The following is a 14940-nucleotide window of genomic DNA, read 5'->3' as shown; positions in this document are numbered from 1 at the left end:
AACCGCCATTACGCGAGCCGCAGAGTGTGATCAGAAGCAACTCCGCGCCCCGTGGAATGGATCAGACAGCTCTCCGCGCCCTGCAGACCTCTCTCTGCCTGGCGACCTGCATTCTTCCTGTTCCAGTCACACTGTATTTCAACAAAAAGGACCAGGTTTAGAACCAATTGTTCCAGGGGGATCATGAGATGAAACATGTACCCCAAAAATAGCACATTATCTAAGCACCCTTTTGTATCATAGAGTAATCCACAAGTTTCATTTCTCTTCTAAAACAATCTAAGCAATTCAAATATTTTTTTTCATATTATCCTAACTAAACCAGGAAGTAAATTTGTATTACAGATGAGTCATAAGTATGAAGTATCATTTATCAAACTTTTGAAAACCAACTTCTATCATTATATTTTGTTGCAAAACCACTAAACTACAATATATTATTGGACAAATTATATATCATATTCTTTCGTATGATATATAATTTGTCCAATTATATATTGATTAGAAGATAATTTAACAAACTAAAGATATAATAAAAATAAATAAATAAAGAAACGAAATTCAGTTTACTAATGATAAAAAACCGAAAATCAAAGAGCAACAGTAGTGGGAGAAGAGCAGCCATGAAAGAGAAGAGAAGAGCAGTCATTAGAACCGAAATTCAGCAGACATTAAAATCAAAGAGCAACCATTAAACAAAAATCTGCTTACTAAAGAACCGAAATTCAGCAGCCATTAGAAACGAAAATTAAAAATAGAAAAACAAAAAAAAACAATTAAAGAAACATAGAACAACAATTGTGGAAGAGAAGAGCAGCAGTAGTTGGAGAAAAGCAGCCATGGAGTTAAAAAACGAAAAACAAAAAACACAATTAAAGAAAAATAAGGACACAAACACTCAAAAGAAAACGAAAATCAGGCAGCCATGGAAGAGAAGCTTGAAGATGAAACAAACCTTTAGAGGTAGCAGTGGTGGCGGCAACAATGAGAGATGGAGATGGAGACGGAGATGCAGCGGCGGCAGTGGGCTGTGCAGCGAATGGAGATGAATGGTGAGAGAGAATGGCAGAACTGGGCTTTTAGGGTTAGGGGTATTAGGTTTTGGGGTTTTTAGGATTTTAGGGCTATTAGGTCAGGGAGAATAGCGGGAATTGGGTTTTTATAATTTTAGGTTTTAGTTTTTGTGAGAGGGAACGAAAATTTTAGATTACAAGTTGTAGTTTTTTCTAGATATGCATTTCCCTACACTTCTAACTGAGGTTGCTATTCCCACACCTAATAAGTGTGGCTAAATGCAAATATCTTACCGCACTTAACTAAGCGTGGGTAAATACATGTGGGTATATGCAACTTTTTTTGTAGTGCTAGTTTGAGGGGGGATGTTGAGATTTGATTCCTTGTGAGTATTCCGTTATGATGGACCAACATTATGGTATACCAGCAAAAACTTATCTTGTTCTTCACATCCTTGTTTATGCCATTACACATCCAAGTAGCTCAAGGAGTATAGTTAAACCAAACAGTAGTTCAACAAGCTAACTTCAGTTGATATTGTGTATCTTCTAAAACTGATCCGCGCCTTTCATCATCTAAGGGTGTAAGATGATTGCTTATCAAAGGTGTAGATTTGTTTTAGACTTTATGCTTTGTAGATATAAGTTAGTTATAACCAACTTCTAAGGCTGTTATAACAGAATGCTTTGTAGCTCTTATTTTCTTAATTCTGCCTGTATCTAGGCTGATTATTCATTATACTCTTAAGCTTTTCATTTGAATAAAATTTCTCTTGTTATGCTTTTATGTTGTTCATCTTTAGTACCAAATCTAACAGTATGTACAACATGTTAGAAATACAACATCAATTATTTGTATTTAAATAGAATTAAATTGAGGGCAGCAAAGAGTAAGCAATTGCTGTATTAATATTTTCTATACTTTGATATCAAAAGGAGAGAAAAATTAAACGAAGAAAATCAAACATAATTCCTTTAGAATTTGTACAAAATAAATTAGTTTATTAAAAGGGATGAAAATTTAATGGAAGAAAATCAAACATGTCAGAAATACAATACCATGAATAACTTTTTGATTCTTATTATCACCGTTGTTTTCGCTTGCTCGATAATCAATTTGGACTTAGGGATGAGAAATTAGTTTATCATAACTTTTCAAGTTATTGTATTTCTATGGAGCAAGTTTTATGGAGTAATTCTCATATTGGACATTTGCTAATAAATTTATAACCGTTTATATGAACAATTCTATTATAATCAATCGTGATTTGTATAAATACTCATGGTAAATACTTCAATATTTAATTAAAACCAATGATTTTGTGAAAAATCTAAATAGAGTACTTATGACAAATATACTCTTGAAGGAGGAGGTTGAATAGAGTAAATATATTTTAAGGTTTTTACGCGTGTCAGAATCCTAATGAATGAGATTATTAAGATCTTCAGTTATTCAAATTTTATGAATGTGTTTAATAATTTAAAACCAACTAATGTGCATAAAAATAAAGTGGAAAACCAGAAAGGAGTTCAGGTAAAGCCTACTTCCCTGCACTTGGGTTCTCATAACCCTTAGGAATTAGGATTTTCTAAGCTTCAACTTATATTATTCACTCTCTTTCAAATTGCCATAATTAAAATTCTATAAGAAGGTGTTTGTTATCTTCTAGGACAACTAAAAAACCACTACAAAAAATGTGATTTTGGCGACGTACAAAAGGTGATGTCGACTTGGTTGTCGCCAATGGCGATGGTAGGGTGACAAAATGACGATGACAAAAAGGGGCGACGACACCATCCGTTCCCAGTATGGATATTTGGTCAAATCTATGGCTTTTGTTTGTCGCCAACATCATTGCCTTTTTTTTTCTGACAATGGACGACGACTAGGGTTGGTCGTCAGTTTGTTGCTACTTTAAACTGTTTTTGTTTTGAATTTTTTAGCGAGTGTCAGCTAGGGTTGGTCGCCAGCTCGTCGCCAGATTTAACAAACATTTTGAATTTTGAATTTTGTATATGTTAGGAACAGGGACCCTAATTCTGGATTAAAATAGTTGTTAATAATTCAGGGAAAGGTATTTGACCAATAAATTCAGAATCAAAGAAATGATGCCTGATTCAGAAAGTGAATGATTACTTAACTAGGTGGAAAATTCAAGAGAGACAAAAGGATGGTGCATTATTTAAAAGTTGTCTCATAAGTATGTCGAAAGTATATAGGTCACTCAAGTGGTAATTTCAAGAGGTTACTTTTTTTTGTAGTTGGACACGTGTCAACTATTAAAGAGGGTAACTCTAATTAGGGTATTTAATACACCACTAAGAGGCCAATGATAATTTGACACTTTAGTAGTTGTAGTAACCCAAATAAAAGGTGGTATTTTTGGGATTGTTAAAGAAATCTACTAAGCAGTGTTTGGGATATTCTTTGACAGTCCAATGATGGGCTATAAGTATTCTAATCCAAGCCATAAATAAGGCAACTAAGTTATTCTCAACAAAAAGATAATTTACTCAAGCATAAGAATCACAATTTATTACTTGTGCATTGAATAAGAACTGAATTAAATTCTATTGATCTTCAAAAGACAATAGGAAGAACATAAGAACATTTATTGAATAAGACAAGGTCTTGTTCATTTGATACATACAAAGTCTCACGCTAAAAAAGACTTAAGTAATCTTTCACCTAGTTGTTGCTCTGCACTTGGAAGGACTTGTTAGGAAAATTATTTCATTCAAACACTGACTTAGGCGTTGGCGTAAGTCCTCAGAATTCCATACCGGCCCCTCTTAACCCTTGTTAATTATGAGGTTAACTTGGCATTTTAGAAAGTGGTCTTAGTATTAGATTTGACTTGATAGGAAGAACAAACACCTAATCACCAGCATGACCCTTGCTTAAAGACAAACCCTGAACTAATCCTGACTTAGTCTTTAATTAATTGTGTCCCATTCAATTATAGGAACAAATTCAAATTTGGCTACGATAAGGCAGTTGAAAGGTCGTCTTCTATTTTTCTTTGAATAATGCCACTAGTTTTGTATTTTTTTCATTGTGATATTCTGGAGACTGACGAGGGATCGCAGATTGAAAGAGGTTTATAACTGTTTCTGTTATAATTTTATACTTAATTTATTTGTTTTTATTATTGTAATCAATAGTTTTTATAAATGATAATAATGGAAGAAGTATGATGTACAACAAACGACAAAAAATGGAAAGTTGAGTTTAAGATTTATGAGAGGGTTAGAAGAGTTTTTGGATTTTTCTTGGAGAAAATAGTTTGACTTCTAATGTTAAAAACTGCATAAACCGTTTATTTAAGGAACCAAATAAAGTAAGAGAACATCTATTCGAGAAAGGGTTTTGTTGAAAATTACTATGAGATAAACTATCATTATAAAACGGAGGTAGGAACAAGTTTTGATGTTATTTGGGTAGTAGGGGAGCAATAACCGAACAATATAAATCCTTACGCACATATGGTGCAGTGGCGGACCCAGGAATTTCAAACTGGGGGTACAAAATACGAACGTCATGTCGTTCGGATATTCGAATAAATTTTTTTAAAAAATAAAAAAATTACAACACATAATAGAATCAATTGTTAAAGTCTTACAATCCAAAATAACAATAAAAGTCTTACAATACTTAAAAGTCTTACACTAATACACTTCAAAATTACAAATTCATCCTTCGAGTCTTCATACTTTTAAAACGATCAATAATCATTTCATCCAAAATAACATGCTTTTGAAACCTATCCGGTTTATTCCACCATTTAAACCCTCCATTAACAAATGCATCACCCCCATTGTAAATTTCAACATCCCTCTTGAACAAATAACAAGCAAAGCAAAATGCGGCATCTTTTTCAACACTATATTCAAGCCAATCCCATTTTTTGAACCAATTGACACTAAAACGGCGTAAACCACCTACTTGTTTTTGAGGGAAAACATGTGTTTTTAGTTGGCAAGGTTTTTTAAGAATATAAGCTCTCCTAACCGGATTTCTTTCATTTGGGGGATAATCCATTATATTTTTTCTCAATCCCGGGTCATGAGGAAGAAGTTCAACATCACACACCCAATCATCATCCAATGGTTCATCACAATCATCATCCAATGGTTCATCACAAGCACTTGAACTACCTATTTCCATATTAACATCTTGAGTTGGAGGGGAACTTAAAGGAGAAGGAGGTGAGTCAATGGTTTCGTTAAATGATCCTTGGGATTTCATTCTTTTAAACAAGAATTCACGAAGATTGGGTTGTTTATCCTCGCCTTTTGACTTCTTTGAACTTGAACTACTTGACATTTCCTAATTAAATTAAATTAACTAATTAACATTTAACAAACAAATAAGAAGCTCCAACATGGACCAACAGCATCAAAGCACAGTAATAATATCAAAATAATCTCTTATTTATCAATACAACTAAAATTTATCCAATTTAAATACTTCAAAAACCATACCCATAACCTCATTGAACTAAAAAACCAACACAGATGAGAAAAAGTCACAGCCCACCAAGTAATAATCAAAATCAAAACCATTCAGAACCAGCATCAATATCAAAACCATTCAGAACATCAAGATCAAGAGAATCAATATCAAAACCAGCATCAAAACCAACATTCAAAACCAGCATCAAAATCATAAGCATCAAAACCAGCATTCATATTACTTGAATCAAATTAAGTATCTAAATTTAACCAACAAACAATGAAACAAATCAGTAAATCAACAAATTATAATTAGGGATTTAGGGAATTAGGGTTCATAAATGAAGAAATTATAATTAGGGTTCATAAACGTACGGCGTGACGGCGGTGGCCGATGGCATTGTGGAGGCAGGGACGGGAGCGCCGGAGGTACGACGTCGACGTGGGTTGACAGCAGGGCGGCGAGCCGGCGAGGCAAGCAGGGAGCAGTCTTCGCGAGTTCGCTGTTCACGTGAGGCTTGCTTTCTTTCTTTCTGAACTAGGTTGTTCTCTTTCTTTCTTTTCCCGTGTTTTGGGTTTTAAATTTTTATTTTATTTTATTTTATTTTCTCTTTTTTATTTTTCAAACTGGGGTACAACCGTACCCCTTGTCAATCAATTGGGTCCACAATGATATGGTGTATGATGCAACTGCTAGTATATTCACAAACACTTAACATCAATGTCTTTCCCCACAATGTGATGTTGTAAGTAAATGATGAACCACCGGTACATGTCGATGAAGATCCCCGAACGCTAATTATAGATAGTTTTTTAAAATGGTGAATTCTACAAACATGCCATTATATCAAGGTTGTAAGAACCACACCAAGATGTCTATAATTGGTCGATTGAAAAACTTAAAGATGGACTTTCATATGCTGGAGAGGTTGTATGATTAGTTTTTAACGTTGGTGAAAGAAGTTTTGCCAGAAGAGAATACTGTGACAAACAAAATCTCTTGGATTGCTCGTTGAGAAAATGCATTGTTGTCCTAACGGTGTATGATATATTAGGGGAACAATGCGAATGCAAATTGTTGTCATATCTATAAAACGTTTAGATGGACAAGAAACAATAATGATGCTAAGGTTTTACAAAAACAATTTCATCATTTTCCTTTTCGCCCCAGCTTACAAAGATTGTATGCTTCAGTTGCAACTAGTCATATAAGGTGGCACGCAGAGCACCACACTGAAGATGGAAAGATAATTCATGTGTTGGATGCTCAACCATCGTTGCTGGCTTTCAACAACACACATCCAAACTTAGCAATGGAGACTAGAAACATGCGAGATTCGACTAAGAACGACAAAATTTTTTATCATTTATGCAACCGCATAATCTTGCCACGACCCTTGAAGAAATGCAAATAATCAACTACAAGCATAACTCGAAAGGGGGATGGAATCAAATTGCCACAGATTGTTTTGAGAGATTAATGCATGCAATTAAGCAAGAATGACAAAATTATTTCTCATTTGTGCAAGCTTATTATTCTCAATAACAACCTTCTCCACGTCATCCTCCTTAATTGTATTTTGTAATATATTTGTGTACTTTGTAAAATAAATTCATAATAATATATATACAATATAAATTTTTATCAATCATACATATTAATCAAAATGCTAAAAAATGACTAATGTCATCCATAGGAGAGCCTTGAAAATTTGCACCAAGACCACCCTCATCATATGAACAAAACAAGGATGATGTTGAGAACACAAACACTAAAGTCCAACTTAGCCCAGGCCAAGCAAATATGACAACTGAAGCTGATGAACAAGGAGCTGAGGAATAATTACTCAATGCTATGAACATACATGACACAGCCATGAGGAAAGCATATATAGTTTTGTATCTGGAAAAGGAAAGCATACATGACACAGCATATAATCTTTATGTTTTAAGCATTCTGTTTTCTGTTATAGGACGAGGCAACTAAGTAAATGTTAGGCGTCTTCCTTGTATAGACGTTAAGGATTGAAGCCAATTCTATAAATAAGGCTCTCCTCCAAATTGTAATTGATTCATCATAGTTAATAACAACTCAATCATTCCTTCAGACTACAAAGTGTCTTTGTTTCTGTTTTTGTTTTCTGTCTTGCAAGGTTGAGAGTATTCAAGCCTTAATAGATTCATACTTCTCCAAGATCACGGTTGATCATTGAGAGAATTGTGAGGATTAGGCCCTGTAAAATTCTTTAGGGGAGTCGGTGTCTTCTTCCAAGGATAGGCAATTGTCTAAGATTGCCTAGAAATCAATCCAAAACATACAATCTGATAAAATAAGATTTCACTTGACTATGTTTTACATTATACATAGAGAAATACAAGCCAAATAAGATCAGTTAATGAACAGTGTTTGCTACAGGCACTATAACAACTATTAAAATCCAGAGGAAGTATAACTTATTTATAGCATTTGATATATTTAATTGAATGAAAATTAATGCATCCGATAAATAATTTTTAAAAAATTATTATTTAATTTTTTTAAAAAAAGTTATGTATTTGATAAATTTAATCACAATAATATATATGTGTATTATTTTTAGATTTTTATTTTAATATATTTCATACTAAAAAATTTGTGCATTGCACAAGTTTTTATACTAGTTATCTTTCATTGATTTAAATTATTTATTTTATATGTTTTACATATTAAATATTATATATTTATTTAAGTACTCAATGATAAATAAAATATAAATTATAAATAAATTAAAATAAAAAAATAATTCAAAAGGCGACGACGCAGGCCAACACTGTCGCCATGCAGCAGATAGGCTGGCAATTAGTTGGCGACGACACCTCCGGTTGCCATTTTAGAAAACACCTGGCCTGGCGACCACCCTTGCTTTCATCTCCCTTCACAGAGTGAATGAGGCGACCCCTTCGCCTTTTTCCAATTTAGCGGCAAAATAATGTGACCATGTTCCGTCGTCCTTTTCTTTCTTTTTTTTGTTTTTTTTTGGGAAATTATCAATGGTGCCCTTGTAGTATTGAAAAATTACAATGGTACCCAACTGCATTTCAGTGATACCCCCAATTGTATGGTAATTACAACCGTGACATTAATGATGAATTTTCCGTTAAATGTCATTAAAAACCAACCATGGTTTGTCTGTGATTCATTTGCTTCCCTCTTCCTTTTCCCTCCTAACCCGTACTTCCTTATATGGGGGGTTCTCATCCTCAAGCAATGTCATTCTTCGACGGTTCTTTTTACTCTTCACAAATGCTTCATCCTTCACAACTGCAACAAGGTGCACCGTCTTCTCGGTCTTTGCCAATACAGCAGCAAAGTCAACAGAATGCTAGCCTTTCTACGTCATCCTCATCTTCCCAGAAGCATATGCAGAGTCAACAGATCCGGCCCCATGGAAGCAGTATACCTAGTGCTGGGAATCTCACCCATGGTTATCTTCTGAACAGAGGCGTCCATCTCAATCCGCCAAGCCCCTGCTAAATCCCCAATCATTGCAGCAACGCTGTAATACTACCTTGATTGCACTTAGAAGGTAAATATAAGTATGGTAAAGTACAGTGTACGATGCGATAAGTCATGTCATAAGGTCTCAAGTAGTTACTAGTTAGATAAAAATGGTGACTTTCATTGATTGGATATTTGACATTGCTCTGTTTGATACATCATTGGCTTTGCTGTATATTTGACTGAAAGCCTTTTTGAAAGCCTTTATGCAATTTGCTTTTTCAAGGGATGTATCGGACAGTTCATTTTCTTCGATGGTGGGGAACAATGTCGTTGATAGCTCAGCTCGAACTCTTAATAGTCTTAGTCATGGCTCATCTTCTTTGTATTATTTGATCTGGGTTTTTGGGATTTTGGGTTTTTAATGATATACCAATAACACAAGCAAGAATTGGGTTTTTAATGGATGCTGGGTATTTAAACAATTACAAACTAACCATGGTTAAATTAATTTCAAAAGTTAACGGACATTTAACGGAAATAACATCATTAATGTCACGGTTGTAATTACCATACAATTGGGGGTACCACTGAAATGCAGTTGGGTACCATTGTAATTTTTCAATACTACAAGGGCACCATTGATAATTTCCCTTTTTTTTTGGTAGTGTACCTCACTACTGAATTCTTGCACTGTAAACCAAAGCTAATGAACTAAAACTAGAGTAAGACCAACACAAAAAACTCATTAGTATTTCTTAAGTTACCAACACTCTTAATTACTTTTACTTTATAACTTAGTAAAAATAACTTTAAAATAAAATGTCGCACAATAACAAATACACAATAAATCTATATGAAAATTTTCAAAAATGAATAGAAAAATGTCAGAAAACGTCTTAAAGAGAAAAGATTTTGTGTGTTGTACTATATTGTAATCAACGTCATAGATTTCGAGTTAGATTCTTCAAACCCAACTATTATGACCTTTGAGTGAAAACATGGAATAAAATCTTGAAATTTTTGTAACCTAATATCTTCAAGAACCGATATAGGAAGTAGTATGGTAGAATAAAATTCATTGACAATATAAGCACCAACGTTTTCACAAATGATATCAATCGATATAGCCAATATTGAAAATCTATAACTTGTCTAATAAGCTGGAAAAAACACGTTCCAAATAGAATATATCAAAACAAAGCAATATGGCCGATCAAATAATAAAACCAAAAATTATGAATAATAATATGGCTTTTATATATACTTAGCTAGTTAGTCTAAGAGATATGGCCATATTCTAAAAGGATTGACTTTCATCACAAAAGGGGAAAATAACTAACCCCTTGATGAAAATTATAAATGTATGCTTGGACCTACAAAATAAATGGTGAACACAAAATAAAAAAAATCACTTTACACTTATAGTATGAATGCTCAAAAGTGTTCTTGCAAAACAAAAAAAAAATGATATAGCTTGTTGGGGATTCAATAATATCCGATTTTGAATACCAAATAATTTATCCTATTTTGAAAATAAATAATACAGATCGGATATTTGGTTTATAACTGGATACCAGATTCGGATCGAGTTTTTACAAAACTAGATATCCAAATAATCTGATTTTGAATTATTTTATTATTTATTATTTATTTATTTTATTTAATATATAAAATATTTTCTATAAAAAACTTTTTTTATAAATATATAAATATTGTTGACTATACTAATATTTACAATTCTCAACAACAATTAAGTTGCATAACTAATTACTCTATTATTAATTAGATTAGACTTTTGAATATCCAACCATATTAATTTTCAAAAAGAATTTTTTTAAAACTTAAACAAATAAGCTTGATTAAATAAAGAAAGCGAAACAAGATTAATATTTTTGTGTACAAAATCGTAAACTTTTTTTAAAAAGCCTAATAAATTCTAAAAATATTTAAAATGGATATTCGGAACCCGATCCGGATATCTAGTTCAATATGGATCGAAATCGAATCATGATCTTCACTTTCCGAAAAAAACAGATCAATCCAATATCTAATTTTAAACACCCTAATAGTTAAATTTGTGAATAAGAAATAAAGAAATGGTGAGGGAAAAGGAGATATTCAAAATGACACCATAAAAAGAAAAATAGGACTAATTTTTTTAAACAATGGAGTATAATTGATTGTACAAAAACATTAAGCCATAATTAATGTTGATGCATTGACATTTTGTACATTTTATATAGTTGACTTGTGAGTTATTCCTATTTGCTAAGTCTACAAACATAACACCATATCATGCTTACTACTCGTGTCATTTACAGTTCATTCTGCATTCACAACAAGTCATTAAAATAATGCACTAAATCTCAAAAGTCTACTATACAACGTGTATGATTGATGCTGTAGATTGTAGAAGCTTTAGAAAATTGTTGAAGACAGTAACGTTTTAGCCACCTTCTGCAAACAGCAGGTCTAGAATTACAGGTAGTCTCTTTTCCTGCAAGAGTAATCAACTTATACAACAATCATGAAGGTAATAATTTGTTCATGTACTGCTGTGTTTATTTTTTAGTGTAAATAGCTTTGATTCAAGCTAAGGGATCGAATTTGTTTATGTTTACAGCAAAAGATTGTCGTTAAAGCACAAATGCGCTGCGGAAAATGCAGGAAAAAGGCCTTGAAGATGGCCGCCAGTGCAGATGGTAATAAACTAAATTATTATTACATCTTATTCTTGCGATTTGTAAGATTATAGCGTCGCCCGGTTTCTTTATTTGTATTAATCTGCATTACCAACTATAGCATTTAACACATTTAAGTACCCCATTTGTATTCTTTTTTTATTTTTTTTTTATTTTTTTATTTTTTTTTTAAAAAAAAGCACTTTTATTCTTTGTTTGTCATAATAAAGTGAATGGTTTAAATTAGCAAAGAGAAAGAAAAAAGTGAAGTGATGAGCAGTTGAAAATATGTTACAATGATAGGTAGAAGATAAAATTCATATCCAAAAAGAAATGTAGCTAAAATTTTAGGACAATTCAATATGAAAAATGTAATTAAAATTATGCGATAGAGTGAGTATATATTTTCATCAACTATTTGTATTTTTATCATTGTTATTTTAATTAAGGTAAACAGCTAAAAATAAATCAATTTTTGTTAGATACGTTGAAAATAAACACAATTATTGATTTTTTTTTTTTAGAAAAACACCTACTCATATAAATAAGTTTTTGTTAAGGTGGTAAGAAATAAAGAGAGAAAATAAATTGTAAATTTAATGAGAGTTAAATGGATGAGATTAAAAGAAAGTGATGGACCATTGTTTAAATATAAAAATAATGCAAATTAGGTGGAACTGATAACCAAAATGAAAAATGATGCAAATTCAATGGGACGGAAGGAGTACATAGTATAATTGCTGAAAATACAATCAATTATTTTTTTTCCTAATTGCTTAATTACAAAGAAGCTGGAAAGATGATTATAAATAATAGATGAGTTTATTTTTAGCAAATATATTTAATATACGAATTTATTTAAAAATAAAGGAAATGTGAGAATATTTTGAGGGGTTGAAAGAAAGGTTGATTATTTATTAATGACTATTACATACTCCTTTTCATTATTGGTGTAATAAGGTAGTGCACTACAAAAAATGTGTAATGCAGGAGTGATATCAGTTGCAATACAAGGCAACGAAAAAGATGAGATAATGATTGTAGGGAATAGTGTTGATTCAGCTGGTTTATGCACTGCGTTAAGGAAGAAACTTGGTATTGCTAATTTGATTAGTGTAGAAGAGATTAAGGATCCAAAACCAGAAGAGAAAAATCAAGAAAAATCAGAAGAGAAAAAGCCTGAAAAGGAAGAAAACAAAGAAGAAGGAGATAAAAAGAAAGAAACAAAAGATGATGCAAACCAGTCAGAATCAAAAGCATCAACATCAGAAGCATCATCAATATATCATCATTATCATCCTAATTATTGTTGTTCTAATTATCCTCCACCTCAATGTCACTTGTATGCAACTTATTATGATGATCCAAACCCTAATTGCATCATCATGTGATTTCTTCATCTTGTTATTCTGATCTCACACGAATTTTGTTTTTTTTTTTTTTACTCTTTGTTGAAACTTGAAAGTAATTCGGCAACAGGTATTCATGCAATAAATAATACATATTGAATCAATCTAATTATGTTGTAATAATAAACTTGATGTGTGTACATAAATTCATTAATACTCCCCTCTATTCAATTTCAGTATTTTAATTATTATTTATTTTTTTCACGCTATCAAATGCACTTATTTAATACTTAATATTTCTTTTTATACGTCATGAAAAATTAATATTAGATATTAATAATTATTACATTAAAATGAATCTTATGGGATAATATACGATTATATTTTAACTTATATTGCCTCTGTTCCTCAAAGAAGTTCTCATTAGCCATTTTTAAGTGTTCTATTTGTTGTTCCCGTAAAGATTAATTTTCTTTATATCACAATTTTTTCACAAAAATAATCTTATTTATCCTCATTTTAATATTTTTAGGATCATTCGCCACCTACGGCCTTGAAGTTTAGTCATTTTAGAATAAATAGCATCTAAGTTTTTTTTACAAACAATATCCTTCATATTACCAAACACGACATCGATACAACTACTTCACGGGATGACTTAGTAATCAATGATTATTGACTAAGGTAAATGACCTTTGACTTTTAATTAACTTCAATATCTAACCTAATTACCTGATTATCCCCAATTAAACTCTTCTTCCTCAACCTCCCTCTAGCCATTAAAAGGTACTACAAATAACCTAAACTATACAAAATTAAAAGCAAATGGCGACAAAGGATTTTCGTAGTCAAACTTGTCACTTAAAAAAAGTTTGTCGCCATATTCGTCTCCAGCTTGGCGACAAAAAAAAAATTGTCGCCATCTTTATCGCTAAATGAATTTCATATTATAAAAAAATTGAATATTTGTTATTATTATTGAATAATAATAACAAAAATTCATTTTATTTCTTTAAATAATATTCAAAACTCAAACATAAAATAATAAATAACAAAAATTGAAATTTAAAAATATAATTAATCATTAACTAAATTACATACATTACAAATATTACATTTGTATAATTAATCTATATGCATAAGTTAACATATTTTTACTGTTCAATAAACAATAAGTGTTCAATCAAAAATAGAATCAACAATACTAGGTTTGAATACAGTAATTGAATCCTTCTCTCAAAGAACTTGAACTTTCCATCTCGAAATCTAAAGCTTGAGTATAATATCAAAAGATTTTTCATCATTAAAAAGAAAAAAGATACCCCCAAATAGATGGAGTTTGGGTGAAATAAGAAAAAGAAAATTTAGATTTGAGTTCAGATAGTTAGGAAGATTTTTAAAAAGGTTTGAGATTAGACAGAAGATAGTGTCATTTTCGAAGGAAGAAGAACGAAGGGTAGTAGCTTTCATTAACGAAATGATTAAGCTTCTTTTAGAGGGAACTTTATGGGGGTTTGAAGAAGGCGAAGAAATGTAGGAATATGGAAGACAGAGAAGAATGATGGGAGAAAGAGAGAAATATGGCACAATACTTAGCTTATAAAGACAATGGCGAATAAGTTTTGGTGACAAAATGTCTGTCACCAAGTTTTTCACTAAAAAAGAGAGTGATTTTGGTGACAAAATGTTCGTTATCAAAATTAAAAGAGATAAAATTGTGACAAAGTTGGCAACAAAATTTGTCAAAAAAAAAATTTTTACTATTCAATCAAACTCGTCCCGCCTAATTACTAAAAAATAAACAGATCAAAAATTTAGAACAATATATATTAGCAACAAAATTTGCCTTTTTGTCGCCAAATTTAGCGATAAAAGTTTTTTTTTGTCACCAAACTTTTTTTTTTTGTAGTGAAAATTTGAATTTCAGTGATTGGAATTCAAGTATTCGACAAAGACATACC

At 31.6% G+C, this 14940-nt stretch overlaps 2 protein-coding genes across 2 annotated transcripts; one reads left to right on the top strand and one right to left on the bottom strand.

Annotated features, from left to right (window-relative positions):
• Positions 1-1596: 1596 nt before the first annotated feature.
• Positions 1597-6012, bottom strand: LOC130818832 (uncharacterized). Its single transcript, XM_057685062.1, has 2 exons — positions 5844-6012; positions 1597-5343 (listed from the first exon to the last, which is right to left on the bottom strand). The coding sequence occupies exon 2, from the start codon at positions 5338-5340 to the stop codon at positions 4699-4701; it is 642 nt and encodes a 213-aa protein (XP_057541045.1). The 5' UTR covers positions 5341-5343; positions 5844-6012; the 3' UTR covers positions 1597-4698.
• A 3104-nt stretch (positions 6013-9116) lies between these two features.
• LOC130817750 (uncharacterized) lies at positions 9117-13108 on the top strand. The gene is made up of 4 exons (XM_057683611.1): positions 9117-9178; positions 9233-9347; positions 11573-11651; positions 12621-13108. Exons 1-4 carry the CDS (start codon positions 9117-9119, stop codon positions 13019-13021), a joined length of 657 nt encoding a protein of 218 aa, XP_057539594.1. The 3' UTR covers positions 13022-13108.
• The last annotated feature ends 1832 nt before the right edge of the window (positions 13109-14940 follow it).

This window comes from Amaranthus tricolor, chromosome 7 (genome assembly GCF_026212465.1).
Source record: "Amaranthus tricolor cultivar Red isolate AtriRed21 chromosome 7, ASM2621246v1, whole genome shotgun sequence".
Taxonomy (NCBI): Eukaryota; Viridiplantae; Streptophyta; class Magnoliopsida; order Caryophyllales; family Amaranthaceae; genus Amaranthus; species Amaranthus tricolor.
This window is presented reverse-complemented; position numbering and strand designations above follow the sequence as displayed.

Bases quoted from the DNA above. Each gene is read 5' to 3' on its own strand.
- LOC130818832 (XM_057685062.1), bottom strand. From the start codon at position 5,340: ATGTCAAGTAGTTCAAGTTCAAAGAAGTCAAAAGGCGAGGATAAACAA.
- LOC130817750 (XM_057683611.1), top strand. From the start codon at position 9,117: ATGGTGACTTTCATTGATTGGATATTTGACATTGCTCTGTTTGATACA. The intron at 9,179-9,232 runs GTATATTTGACT...TGCTTTTTCAAG, and splicing joins GATACATCATTGGCTTTGCT to GGATGTATCGGACAGTTCAT. The intron at 11,652-12,620 runs GTAATAAACTAA...TGTGTAATGCAG, and splicing joins GATGGCCGCCAGTGCAGATG to GAGTGATATCAGTTGCAATA.